Source organism: Tachypleus tridentatus, chromosome 9 (genome assembly GCF_004210375.1).
Source record: "Tachypleus tridentatus isolate NWPU-2018 chromosome 9, ASM421037v1, whole genome shotgun sequence".
NCBI lineage: Eukaryota > Metazoa > Arthropoda > Merostomata > Xiphosura > Limulidae > Tachypleus > Tachypleus tridentatus.
This window is the reverse complement of record NC_134833.1, coordinates 28,176,698-28,191,534: the sequence shown is the minus strand read 5'-3', so window position 1 is coordinate 28,191,534 and position 14,837 is coordinate 28,176,698. Positions and strand designations below refer to the sequence as shown.

The 14,837-nt window shown below is 35.1% G+C and overlaps 1 protein-coding gene across 1 annotated transcript in view; it reads right to left on the bottom strand.

Annotated features, from left to right (window-relative positions):
- LOC143227051 (epithelial sodium channel subunit gamma-like) overlaps positions 1-2,090 on the bottom strand; it is a 40,237-nt gene extending 38,147 nt beyond the window's left edge. Inside the window, exon 1 of the mRNA XM_076458597.1 lies at positions 1,754-2,090. Within this exon, the coding sequence (XP_076314712.1) occupies positions 1,754-2,001 (248 nt within the window). The 5' untranslated portion in view covers positions 2,002-2,090. The remainder of the gene's footprint in view (positions 1-1,753) is intronic.
- Between the last annotated feature and the right edge of the window lie 12,747 nt (positions 2,091-14,837).

Below are 14,837 nucleotides of genomic sequence, written 5' to 3'. Positions count from 1 at the left end.
TGAACGGATGAAACTGATGATAGGATTTTTATGTACGTAATTTATTGGAGCGGCCAACAAATTACATAGAAGTGGATGTGATGCTTATTATAACAACTTTTTACGCTCATTATAGCGCATGCATTTGAGCTCTATAAGAGTTTTATTATCTATTTAATTTCGTGCAAAGATACATGAGGACTATTTAATAGTGACGGTCGTATTTCTTGTCTGTCACTCTAATAACGCATCACTACCCTCAAGGACAGAGCGTAATTGTTTGACGGTAAAGGGACATGAACCACGGAACCTCATTTCCAGTATCTGGTACGCTGAACATTGGGCTGCTCTTGGTCCATGCGAGAATAAGAACCACTGCTAGTGAGACATTAAACTTGTATCTTTTGGAGTTTCTCTTCGTATCATATTCACATATTAGTTTATAATTATAGTAACGACAATTATCAACCAATCAACATAACTACACATCACTGGCTGTGGATTGAAAGGATATGATCTGTTGATAAGTGTCTTAATGACAACAAATTCATTTTCACAACTTTTGTAAAAATCCTTATCCACTTGTTTCGACTGAACTAACTGAAGTGAATGGCCAGTAAAGTAACAACTAGTCCAATTTTATACAGGATTCAACCCGGGACAAAATGAGAATAATGATAAACATGTTTAAAATAAAGAGGTATGAATAATTGTTATATATAACGAAAAATGAAAAAATAACGGTTTATTGTTGAACGAGCTAGTTTTTTTGGTGTGTTTTTCACAGTTGTTAGTAGCTGAAAGAAACTGCTCTGTCGCAACTAGGAATTTAAAGTCAAATAAGTAAAAGGAGCCCCTAAAAAAACGTCTATATGTATACATGGTATGATTCAAAACAACTCACCATAAAATGAAGTGAGTATTTCTTCACGTATGAATGCAAAATATAGCAACAACAACAACAAAACAAGACAAATATGGAGTTCGAATCAACAATAGGGTTATCGGTTGTTGTTGTTTTGAATTAAGCACAAAGCTACATGGCTATCTGTGCTCTACCTACCAGTGGTATCAAAACTTGGTTTTTATGGTTGTAAGTCCGCAGACACTAGGGGTGGGGTCATCGAAATTCAAAGCTGTCATAAGTTATATGCATAATAAAGTGGCATCGAAAAATATTGATCTAGCGTTTAAATTTTAAAAATTTCACAAAAATCGGTGAAGCAAATGAAAGAAATGCAGAGGAAAAAAATTGAGATTTGTGGAGTTTGGAGACGCGAACAAAACAAAATTGAGCAAAACAGGATGACATGATGGTGAGATGTGTTATGATGGTGGGATGTATTTTTCTTTCTCTTTTTATTTTTTCTCGCACATCTAAATAGGAGTGGTCAGTAATGTAAGAAACAATGACATTACGAAGAAGGGAAGGGTATTGTAATACTTTAATTCGTCTATCATGTTTAACTAGTCACTTTTTCTGATTGTGATTTTCAGCAGATTAATGAAGCAAAATTTACTGCCCAGTAATTTTCAGCGCTGATTAAAAAATAGTGTTACAACTTTGTAGGGGAGGTTTCGGTTGTCAGTCTCAAAATTAGTGACATTTATCTCTCAAACTGAATTGCTCTTGTCCAACATTGTGAAATTAAGTTAGGCCTACGCATAACACGTTAACCAAAACAACAGTTTTCTCTTGCAAACAAATATTCACGAATAATTTAATGTAGATACAGTTTGAACTCAGACTTTTGACTGGTCCTGCATACAATACCTGTTCAGGTTGCAGATTGTCACAGCAGGAAAAGTAAGGCTAGCTCCATTCTGCACTTCGATGTTCAGAACAGATGGGTAAGTAAGATAATCAGCGAGGAATATGGAGAAGTTCAAAATACACTGACTTAAGCAGAATAAGGCCATCATCCCATGAAAGGTTAACCGAACGATCTCGAAGAACTTAAGACCCTTCTTTTCTTTATACGGTTTTGACAGCCACATAGGTTCGACTGCTGCTTTCTTCATCCAGACAGTAGTTGACTAGCGTGAGAGGACCTATACCTTTCGGGATATCAGCAAGATATTTATATCAGTTTTTACATATAACGAGTTATCCTGTTTCTGCACATTTAGAAAGACATATTTAATTTAAGTGGATCTGCCATTTATTCTGTACCTACTGTGCTTTTAACCACCATAATTAATCAAAGTAAACGTTCAGATTCGCTTGACTGATAGACTGTACACGCTTCAGAAGGAAGAACATTACCAGCAATTATAAATGTTTGGTTAAATGTGTTTTACATATCTTATAAAGAGAAAAAATTATTTAGGCGTACACGAGAACAACACGAGATTCGTGCGTTACAGACCGTTAGTCATGTGCTAAGTGTATGAATAATAATAAAGTTTGTTTATAAAGATAAACAATTCAAAACGTCAAATATTTCTATTGAAGTTAATTCACAGAACATCCGTTAAAATGCTTCAAAAACTATGTTCTTGAAAAATAAATTAAGCATTCATTTTAATTTGATAACTTTTCTTCACTTTGTTTTTTTACTTTAAAAAAAATGGCGCTCTTGATAAGTTTGTTTGTTTTTGAATTTCGCACAAAGCTACACGAGGGCTATCTGCGCTAGCCGTCCCTAATTTAGCAGTGTAAGACTAGAGGGAAGGCAGCTAGTCATCACCACCCACCGCCAACTATTTTACCAACGAATAGTGGGATGGACCGTCACATTATAACGCCCCAACGACTAAAAATGCGAGCATGTTCGGCGTGACGGGGATGCGAACCCGCGACCCTCAGATTAGGAGTCGAACACCTTAACCCACCTAGCCGTCTTGGTACGAAGTTGTCTTTCGTTTACTTAAGACGAGGAAGTACTGATTTCTTATTTCTTATAAAAAGTCCTAATTATTTGTGACATTTTGAAAATCAAAGGCCTACAATAACAACGTATTAATTCCATATCAAATATCATAATCATTCACGATATTAATCCCTGGAATTTTCCAAGTCGTAGTTTTTGTTTCTTTTTGCGCAAAGCCACACATTGAGCTAATTATGTTTTATCTCTCACGAGGAATCGAATCCTGGATTTTGTTTTCAAAGTTTCTATCCCTAACCCCCCTGAATATATACACTGGTGGCCAAAATCTTAAGGTCAATGAACATAAAAAAAAATATGCATTTTGCGTTGTTAGACTCAACCACTTATTTGAGTAGAGCTTCGAAAGATGAAAATGAGAAAAGGAAAAATAAAAAAAACAACTTTTTAGCATTTAATAGGGAAAATGTGAACACTATGAAATTAGCCTAAATACTAGCTGGTCAGAAGTTTAAGACCGTACTGAAACGAAGCGTTAATCGGTAAACACGTAACGAAACTTAGTCATTTGTATTCAAGCATTAGTGTTGTCAACACCTCCCACTGACATCTTCTGTGTTACATTGGGTAAAAACATGGCAAAGGCTAAAAAGTTGACAGAGTTTGAACGTGGCAGAATTGTCGAGCTGCAAAAGCAAGGTCTCTCTCAACGTGTTATCGCTGGTGAGATTGGATGTAGTAAAACTGGTATTGCAAATTTCTTAAAAGGGATACGAAACGAGAATTTCAAGTGGTCGGCCCAAGAAAATTTCGCCGGCGTTGAACAGGAAGATTCGACGGGTTGTCTGACAAGACACCAGCCGATCGTCGAACCAGATTAAGGCCCTTACGGACACAAAATGCAGCTCAAGAACAATAAGACGGCATCTACGAGAGAAAGGCTTTAAAAACCGTAAACGTCTTCAAAGGCCACGCCTCCTTCCACACCACGAAACAGCTCGGTTAAACTTTGCTGAGAAGCACCAAACATGGGACGAAGAAAAGTGGAAGAAGGTTTTGTTCTCTGATAAGAAAAAATGTAACCTGGATGGTCCAAATGGCTTTCAACGTTACTGGCACGATAAGGATATCCCACCGGAGACATTTTCTAGACGACACAGTGGAGGAGGTTCCATCATGATCTTGGGTAATTTTTCCTTCCATAGAACAATGGAGCTTTAGGTTATACAGGGGCTTCAAACAGCAGCTGGCTACATTGGCATGTTGGAGAGAAAATCCTTATCGACTGAAGACCCTTGTTTGTGCGGAAATGACTGGATCTTTCAGCAGGACAACACAGCAATCCACAATGCCCGCAGGAGAAAGGACTTTTTTACGGCGAATAACGCGATTCTTTTGGACCATCCAGCGTGTTTGCCCGAACTGAACCCCATTGAAAATGTTTGGGGGTGGATGGCATGAGAAGTCTATAGAAATGGACGTCAATTCCAAATAGTGCATGATCTTCGTAAAGCCATCTTCACTACTTTGAATAACATTCCAACCAGCCTTCTGCAAACTCTTATATCGACCATGCCAAAGCAAATGTTTGCAATTATTCCCAATGACGGCCGTGCAACTCACAACTAAGAACTCTTGTTGAGCATTTCCTACTCTGTTTAGGACTTCTTTTTGATATGAATTTAAACTTTTCATCAGCTAGTATTTAGGCCAATTTCATAGTGTTCTCATTTTTCTTATTAATTGCGAAAAATGTTTTTTTTTTTAATTTTCCCTTTTCTTATTTTCATCTTTCGAAGCTCTACTCAAATAAGTGGTTGAATATAACAACGCAAAATGCATATTTTTTCTCTATGTTCATTGGATTTAAAAATTTGGCCAGCAATGTATATATACAAAAGAACATAAGAAAACGTTGAATCTCAATCATAAGCAGCAAAAGCAAAAAACAACAACTTTTACAAACATTCGAGGTGTATAATGAATTAATCTTGATCGTCATGAATTTTTTGTGAACGTCTCAGTGAAACATGAATTATGTATGTTTTTAAAGCAAACGGTTAATCATATATATATATATCCAGAGAGATTTATGTTCATCCTATAACTTATTCAGCAACATCACTTCCGAACGGTGGACTTTTCGATACGCAGCCAGACACGGTAACCATTAGACCATAAAACCCCTAAATAATGTACTGGTTAACATAGTGTTGTTATATTATCAAAGTTAATGCCCAGAATGTTTACATGTGTAAGTATTCACGACATGCGTGTTTTTTTTTTTTGTTCTGTTAGGATTTAATTAATTTTGACAAAATATTCAAACTTTTCTTCAGGATAAGAGAAAACTCACCCGAATATTTGCAATCATGTTGTTGATTGTCTGATTATAAATAGGGTCTTGGAAAGTTTCTAATTTGGAAATTGTTGGCAGTTTAAAGATAAACTTTCGTTTATTTATTGCTAAGCGCAAAGTCACACAATGGACGACCTGTGTTTGGCCCATTCCAGGTATCGAAACCCGATTTATAGCGTAATAAGCCCTCAGAATTGCCGCTTAGCAACCGAGGAACAGTGTACTTGTGAGGAATTACGTTAGGTACAAACTGGATAAATGACAACGGTGATAACTTACGGACTACAGTAAAATATGTTTCTTCAATAATAGCCCGGCTTGGCCAGGTCGTTAAGGCACTCAACCCCTTATCCGAGGGTCATAGGTTCGAATCCCTGTCACACCAAACATGATCGCCCTCCCAGCCGTGGGGGTGTATAATATGACGGTCAATCCCACTATTCGTTGGTAAAAGAATAGCCCAAGAGTTGGCGGTGAGTGGTGATGACTAGCTGCCTTTCCTTTAGTCTTTCACTGCTAAATTAGAGATGGCTAGCACAGATAGCCCTCGAGTAGCTTTGTGCGAAATTCCAAAACAAACAAACAAACAAAACAAACCCTCTAATCTTACACTGCTAAATTATGGACGGCTAGCGCAGATAGCCTTCGAGTAGTTTTGGGCGAAATTCAAAACAAACCAAACCTATCCTTCAATAATACGTTTATATAAATTAATTATATAAATTAAATTATTTACTGAGCTTAACATTTAACTGTGAAGGGTGTTATAGAATATATATAAGGTGATTTTAAAAGATACTATATTAGCAAGTTTTACAGTTAGGTCTAATTTAATTTATAAGTTATGTTCAAAGGTAGAAACAAAATTATTTAACGGAAGTGTACTGTTGGTCGTTGTGAAAATTACAGTACATTTCGCGTACACGCACACATACCTGAGTCTTAACCACTTATCTCTCATAAAAGTTCATTTAATTGTTTTCACGAAAAACGTACCACAGATTTCCGAAGCTTAAATATAAAAAAAAACACATACAACTACTTTTATCGAATAAATGACAGACATAAGAAAGGCTTGGCTAATGCTAGGACTAAAAATGTGTTGGAAATGACGCGTTGTGGTTGTTTAAAAAAGATAAAAGAAAAATGTCTAAAGTAAAACATTTATATATATCTGTAGTTAACTTCTTGGTAGTTTTACCTTCAACAATTTTCTCTTTAATGCTAGGACTAAGTCAAGTGGACTTACAGATGTCAATGTGTGTGATTAATTTAATAACAATTACTTTTATCACATAAATGATAATCTGAAAGTGCTTTACTTTTTCTTTCGTCTAATTCACAAATAAACGAGATTTTCCTAATAGCCTCTTTATTATATTACAGTTACTTAAAGTTGCATAGCAACTTGAATTCAGTGTTTGTTAACCACCAGCTTAATGTTGGTTTTGACTTAATTTTCCACTCATGAATATAATTCGCAGCGAAGTCGCGTGTGGTCATTTACTTAGTGAGGCACATTTCAGCCCACGTAAAGGGAGGTTAATAGAGCATAACTGTGGCAACATGAGTTGAGGATGTACCATTGGTACCAGCTTGTATAACTGAAGAGTGCAACGACAATCTTTCTTATTATCATAAAGCAGATTACATACACTGCTGGCTAAAATCTTACGGCCAACGAACATAAAGATAAAAATATGCATTTTGCGTTGTTAGACTCAACCAATTATTTGAGTAAAGCTTCGAAAGATGAAAATAAGAAGAGGGAAAATAATAAAAAAACTTTTTAGCATTTAATAGGGAAAATGAGAACACTATGAAATTGGCCTAAATACTAGCTGATGAAAAGTTTAAATTCATATCAAAAAGAAGTCCTAAACAGAGTAGGAAATGCTCAACAAAAGTTCTTAGTTGTGAGTTGCACGGCCGTCATTGGGAATAATTGCAAACATTCGCTTTGGCATGGTCGATATAAGCGTTTGCAGAAGGCTGGTTGGAATGTTATTCAAAGTAGTGAAGATGGCTTTACGAAGATCATGCACTATTTGGAATTGACGTCCATTTCTATAGACTTCTCATGCCATCCACCCCCAAACATTTTCAATGGGGTTCAGTTCGGGCAAACACGCTGGATGGTCCAAAAGAATCGCGTTATTCGCCGTAAAAAAGTCCTTTCTCCTGCGGGCATTGTGGATTGCTGTGTTGTCCTGCTGAAAGATCCAGTCATTTCCGCACAAACAAGGGTCTTCAGTCGATAAGGATTTTCTCTCCAACATGCCAATGTAGCCAGCTGCTGTTTGAAGCCCCTGTATAACCTAAAGCTCCATTGTTCTATGGAAGGAAAAATTACCCCAGATCATGATGAAACCTCCTCCACTGTGTCGTCTAGAAAATGTCTCCGGTGGGATATCCTTATCGTGCCAGTAACGTTGAAAGCCATTTGGACCATCCAGGTTACATTTGTTCTTATCAGAGAACAAAACCTTCTTCCACTTTTCTTCGTCCCATGTTTAGTGCTTCTCAACAAAGTTTAACCGAGCTGTTTCGTGGTGTGGAAGGAGACGTAGCCTTTGAAGACGTTTACGGTTTTTAAAGCCTTTCTCTCGTAGATGCCGTCTTATTGTTCTTGAGCTGCATCTTGCGTCCGTAAGGGCCTTAATCTGGTTTGACGATCGGCTGGTGTCTTGGCAGACAACTCGTCGAATCTTCCTGTTCAACGCCGGCGAAATTTTCTTGGGTCGACCACTTGAAATTCTCGTTCCGTGTCCCTAAGGGTCCAAGAAATTTGCAATAGCAGTTTTACTACGGCCAATCTCACCAGCGATGGCACGTTGAGAGAGACCTTGCTTTTGGAGCTTGATAATTCTGCCATGTTCAAACTCTGTCAACTTTTTAGCCTTTGCCATGTTTTCACCTTATGTAACACAGGAAATGTCAGTGGGATATGTTCACAACACTAATGCTTGAATACAAATGACTAAATTTCGTTACGTGTTTACCGATTAACGCTTCGTTTCAGTACGGTCTTTAACTTCTGACCAGCTAGTATTTAGGCTAATTTCATAGTATTCACATTTTCTCTGTTAAACGCTAAAAATGTTTTTTATTTTCCTTTTTCTTATTTTCATCTTTCGAAGCTCTACTCAAATAAGTGGTTGAGTCTAACAACGCAAAATGCATTTTTTTTTTTATGTTCATTGGCCTTAAGATTTTGGCCAGCAGTGTATGTTGATGTCAAATAAATGGTTTTAACAAGAAGAGAGAAAGAAAGTGAGGTTTATTACTTCCGTTGTATTGAAACAAAGAATTGTACAAAGTTAATTATTTAACATAATAAATACACAATAACACCATCTTTCAAACTGTATGGGAATCTCAGTAACTACGATTGACATGGGCAAAATCAAATTCGGGCACTGGGTGCATACGGCATGTGAAAAGTCTTCTAAGTTTTTCATTACATTAACCAACCCTAGTATTATTTGGTCCAATCTAACGTCAAACGTTTTGCTAGTTGGTTTAGATGCGATTTTATGTTTTGAAGAATGTAAAGAGTTTGAGTTTCTTTTTCATTTTGTGTATTTTGGTTGTTGTCTTACATACTAAACAATTAGACTAACTTAATTCTATGTGTATATATATCATTATACTTATTGCGTTGAATTCAGTGAGATGTTTGAATTACTCCTATCCTGAAATACCAAACAGTCTTTTATGGCCTCCAATTAATGTTTCTCTGTTACCTGAATATAAGTTATACAAATAGTGATCTTGAAAATATAAAATTTGTTTTTCTTTTAATACTTTTATCATACAGTATTACTGCATTGTAAAAACACCAACTTTGTTTCTAGGTCTCACTTTCGTAACTCATATCTCTTTGATGAAATGAGGGTGAACCTTACGAAAGCGCTCCGGTAATAGGGTTTGCATTTCATCTCTAATTATTCTTGAATCTAAGTGTTTTTTAACATCATGATTCTATTTCTTTGATTAAGCCTAAACTTGTTCCTCATCTTAATTTTTTTAAAAAAATTTCATTCCTCATGAGGAGACTTGAAGTTATAATCTACTTAGGGTGATGGATATGCACAAACACTTTTTTTCTTTTGCCATTATGTGACAACATTTTTTCCAAGAACCCCTGAAACATTTTGCAAACTCTCAAAGGGCTCACAAACCACAATATGGGGGCCACTGGCCTAACCCTATACTCCATTGAGCACTTGTGCAGGGAACGACTTTGAGACTGTGAAATAATGATTGCTGAATTGCATTGAAGGTTGGACCCAGTGGAAAATTGAGCAATATATTGTGCCAAGTTCAAAGCTAGAACACCTTATCTGCTTAGGCAGATGATCTGTATCATTTGAACAGTAAAGATAACTCTGTACTGGCTTCAATAAATTGTAATGATATCCTCATTGACAAGTTGTGAAAGGGCCAATCAGTGAATGATGAATCACTGCCCAGATGTAAGAGATCTCACTCATATTGAGGCAGTTCCTGCACTGTTGTGGTATAATGTGATAACTTCAAACTGGTCTGAAGAAAAGTCAGCAGTATAGATATCTCATTCATAATTATGCTGACTGACTAGAACAAGGAACAGTGTACTGAACAGCAGTCTGCATGAGTGGAAATCACAATACTCCTATGTACACAAATGATGTTCTGTGGTCTACTATGGACAAAGTCTAGTATATTGGTACCATGTAATATAAAATGATAGAGCCCATGTATGAAACAAACTGTTTTATATACAGAAAGTAAGCAACATTTGCTTGTGCAGTTATATGTTTGATGTCACATAGGCAGTGCTTAGGTACATAAGATATTAAATGACTGGATCTCCAAACGAAGGCACACCCATGTTCTATTTGATATCAGATGAATTAATGCAGTAATTATTGTTGATACCTTTCTACTCTCCTTAATAATTGAAAGTTTAGATGCATTGGAAGAGGCCCATTGGTTAAAGACACTAGACTTGTTATCAGAATACTGGTAAGTCAAGCTGGGTTTGACAGTAGGCCAAAAATTACTTTCAGTACAAGAGATGATTTGTATGAATTTTAATTTTTGCCTTTTGCTTACGTAAGTCACTTTTCACTTTTGAGAGGGTAGTGGAGTTTACACTGAAGTAACTCATCTATGTCAATGATATCTTGTAAAAATTTGGTTGCTTGTTCAAGATTGTGGCTGAGAATATGAAAAGGACATTACAGTTGAGGATAAAGAAAAAAGTCAGATGTGAAACAGAAACTAGAAAATGTGCATTTATATACATGGAAGTGGGATTTTGTGGGTAGATATGGAACATCCATGTATCCTGCTACAATCACAACAGTGTGATATTGCCCTTATCCTTTAGCTAATCAAGAAGTTCATTGTACTATCAACAATTTGTGGCCAACTCTTCCAAGGCTGGCACACTGTTATCAGCTCTCACCAAAAGAGATACACTTTAGATGGAGAGAGGAATGTGAACAAGCAACTAATTCCCTAAGGTGTGCTTTAGAAGACGTTCTGGTGTATTCATGACAGGACTGATAGCTATAGTTCTTGTAAGATATCAGTGCTAATGATAGTGGAATCAGAGTTGTAGGATGGACCATAATGTATAACCACATACTTATTTACAGCTCCTGAATGCCGATACTGGACAAAGAAAAGTGTTTGTAGTTTTGTCTTCATAAAACACTATCATCACTACCTGTATGATATCAAGTTCACTACTAGAGTGGGCCATATATTGTTGATTTTCAACAATCTGGAAGGAATGATGGCACACTGGATGACATCACTGTAGCAGTATGAGTTAATCGTACAGTACCACTAAGGTATGTAATATGTTTTTTCTTATAGACTTATAGCAAATCTACATTAGGCTGTCTGCAGTGTATCTACAAAGTGAAATTGAATCCCTGATTTTAGCATGGTAAATCAAAAGACTTAATCCACAATACAGAAATGCCATCAGACTGTTTTGTTGTACAGTAAGACCCTATCTGTTTGTTGAACTTCTAGACTTCAGATACTGTGTGGGAGTTCAAACAATTCCTGTCATAACAGAAGTGATGGGAGACTCCACTAATGGATGGATGCCATGATTAACACTTTTGGAGCTCTGAGAAGATCAACTGAAGGACCCAGATGTAATATGGGTGCTCTTTGCCATAAAGTAAAGTAAAGCCTGACCAGCTAAGACTGTGGAATATAGGAAAAATATATGTAACATGTAGTACATATAAGAACAGTTATGTGTGTAGTACCATTATCAACAGTAAGAACAGTTATGTGTGTAGTACCATTATCAACCATCAAACCTTTGTTCTTAGAGTGTCTGTAGTGAGGGATCTGCCAACTGGCCTGGATCAAATAAATCTTAGTCAAGGAAATAAATTGGGATGCCATAGCAGTGAGCCTGCTATCCAACAACACTTTAGAGAAACTTGTTAAGGTCAGGAAAGTAGGACCTTGTTACTTCTGTAGGGGTAGATATATATATGTTTTGTACATGTTTAATTTAAGAATTGTAAAGGTTACCTGTTTCTTTGAACTTTTCCTTTATTTACTTTCTTTGTTACTTATTATAAATGTGCAATTAGTCACTTTATGTATGTTAAAAAAAACTTGTTCTCATTTTGTTTTTGTCTTAAATGTAGTTGTTTCATGGGATATGTACAATACTTCATTATTGTTGTTAAAGGGCTTTGGTTTTATATTTATGAACATAAGCTGTATTATTGCATTTTATTTAAAAAGCTTGCATTGATATGTATGCATTTTTCTGTATTTTTAAGAATTTTAGTTTGAAGTTTACCTGTTGAATTATTATAGTTTTGTAAATATAAATAATGTAACATGTTTTGTATCAACTATGATATTTGATTTTTGATGAAGTATTGATGTTTTTTTTAGTCTATTGTGCAGAGATTGGGTCAAATTGCACATGCTACAAACTTTTAAAAAACACCATGTTAAATGGTATGTTGTACATGATGCCACTGTTATCACCTATTAAGAAGATACAATATATACAGATAACTTGAAATAAAATGCAGATATGCATTTTGGACGTTCTAGAGGTTATACAAATACAATATGCAAACAGTACATTAGACAAAAGTATCTTGATACTCCACAAGAACACTGTCTTGTACTTTGACTTGCCAGTCTTTGTCAAACCACAGACAGTGCACAACAGCCTTCTATGTTTTACCACAAGCTTGCCACATTTTATGGAGATAATTATAATAAATCTTATTTATAGTCAACATTTCTTCTCCAGCACAAGGTTTGTCTGGCCCACACACATTCAGATAATGGTCATCTTGTTATATTGTACTAGTTTTTTATGTTAATGCTTCTTTGTTATAAGATGTTAGTAACTCTTTTATTGTAGTTATTTTGGGAAATAATGCTTCATTTTCTTTGCTAAAGGGTATTTTGAGGTCTAAAGATTGTATAGTTATACGAGTTTTCATGGATAAGGTTGTCAAGTAAATACTTCTCTATTAAAATATCTAGTCTGACTTAATCATTATTAAAGTTTGATTTTTTTTAAACATGTATTGCATCTTTATTAAAAGTTATTTTCACATAGCCCTACAGAGATAGAGTTACCATACCCCTCGACTGTGTGTGTGTGTGTGTCCGCACACTGTTTCAACTGGTTTTAAAGTAAAGATTAATGCCAGTGTGAGTATAAGACAGAAGTAAGGGGAAGAGGGAAACTGTATTATATTAAATTACCATGAGTTTTGTACCTCATTATTTTAATTTGTTTTTCCAGAATTAACGAGTTATTTTGCATAATGTGCAATTTTCACATATGGTCAAGAGAGTCATAAAGTCACTTTTATTCTAGATGCCTTTGTTCCTTGTCATTATCTTCAGGTAACACCTGGTTTGTCTATGAAAGATATGGCTGTACATTTTTTGAAACTCATAATACCTTACAAAAAGTTTAATTTTATAAAATGGAAGGAATATTTTATGTGATGTATGATCTTCAAAATACTTTACAAATATATTCTTGTTTTCTCCTTTAGAAGGAATGTCCATCATAATTGTATTTTTAATATCGACCAATACTGCTGTTAATAATACTTATAATAATACCTCTATGTCTTACAAAATAAAAACTGTAAACTTAGAGAAATTTTAAAATTTTCAAGAAAATGTATGTTTTCTATTTATCTCTAGAAATATCATATAAGTAACTGGTGATATGACTAGTAATTTGGATGGACTGTAGATCCTTGTTGGGCTTCTGATGAGCATTACAACAGTTGAATTCAATTAATTGTTATTATAACAATCATTACAATAATTGCTTCATTTCCAGAAGAGGATTTGCCCAAGTTATATTAGTTTATTGACAAATGAAATTATTCTGACTTTTCTTTTTAAACATCTTAAAAAAATTAATAAGCAACTAAACTAAATATAGGTTGTATGTTCTATATCAACAGCACAGTACATTTACATAATAAAACAAGACATTAATGCTGATGAAGCAACGTATCAGGTGGTACAGTAATTTTAATTATCACCTGGATTTTAGAGTTTTATTATTAAATTATCTTTACCACCAAATGGAAGTTAAATTCAAAAATAATTAATGTTTTTTAAGTTTAATTTCTCCTCTAATGTGCATTTTCAGTTGTTCTAAATAATGAAATTATTTTAGATGTTAGTTGAAAAATATATATATATTTGTATTTATGCATATTAAATTAAAGGATTTCAAATTTTCTTAAGTTTTAATTTCCTTAATTAATTAAGACTAAATATTCTGCAACCTAAGAACTTATTTGACCAGCACAATAGAAGTGGTAGGTAACAGACTAACTTTCTTAAAGTCAGATTTCCTCAGATTTCACATAATATAAGGTGATGTAAATGACATGCACCATCATCACAATCATATTTTGAGTTCCCATTCTAAATATAGTTCTTCTAAGTCTCTGTTTTTTTTTCTTACAGTAATAATATAAATATTAGCACTCTTTCACAAATGTTTGGAAGTGATACTTCAGTGATAAGGTGTTGTGATGCTAAATATACTAATCTAAAACAGGTGTTATGGATTGGTTTGTTTTGAATTTTGTGCAAAGCTACACGAGGACTATCTGCACTAGCTGTCCCTAATTTAGCAGTGTAAGACTAGAGGGAAGGCAGCTAGTCATCACCACCCACCAACAACTCTTGGGCTACTCTTTTACCAATGAATAGTGGGATTGACCATTACATTATAATGCCCCCATGGCTGAAAGGGTTAGCATGTTTGGTGTGACAGGGAGTTGAACCCATGACCCCTGGATTATGAACTGAGTACCTTAACCATTTGGCAGGTGTTATGGAAAGTCTTATGAAAATCATCGTGGTACATGACTTTTGTGACACCCTATATATAATTGTTAAAATGGCAAACTACTAATTAGGACTTTATCATAACAAATGTATCAAACATACTGTACTTGATTCCTTTTTATACCACAATGTAAATTGCTGACCTAAGATTGTTTGGAACCTACTAACAGGCTATGAAAAACACAATATTAGTTTTAATGTGGTGTTGGAACAAGAAACTCACTTGGTGGCCAAGATGTTAGTCTAACAGATTACCTCAGAAATGTATTGCTCACTTAAGGTCA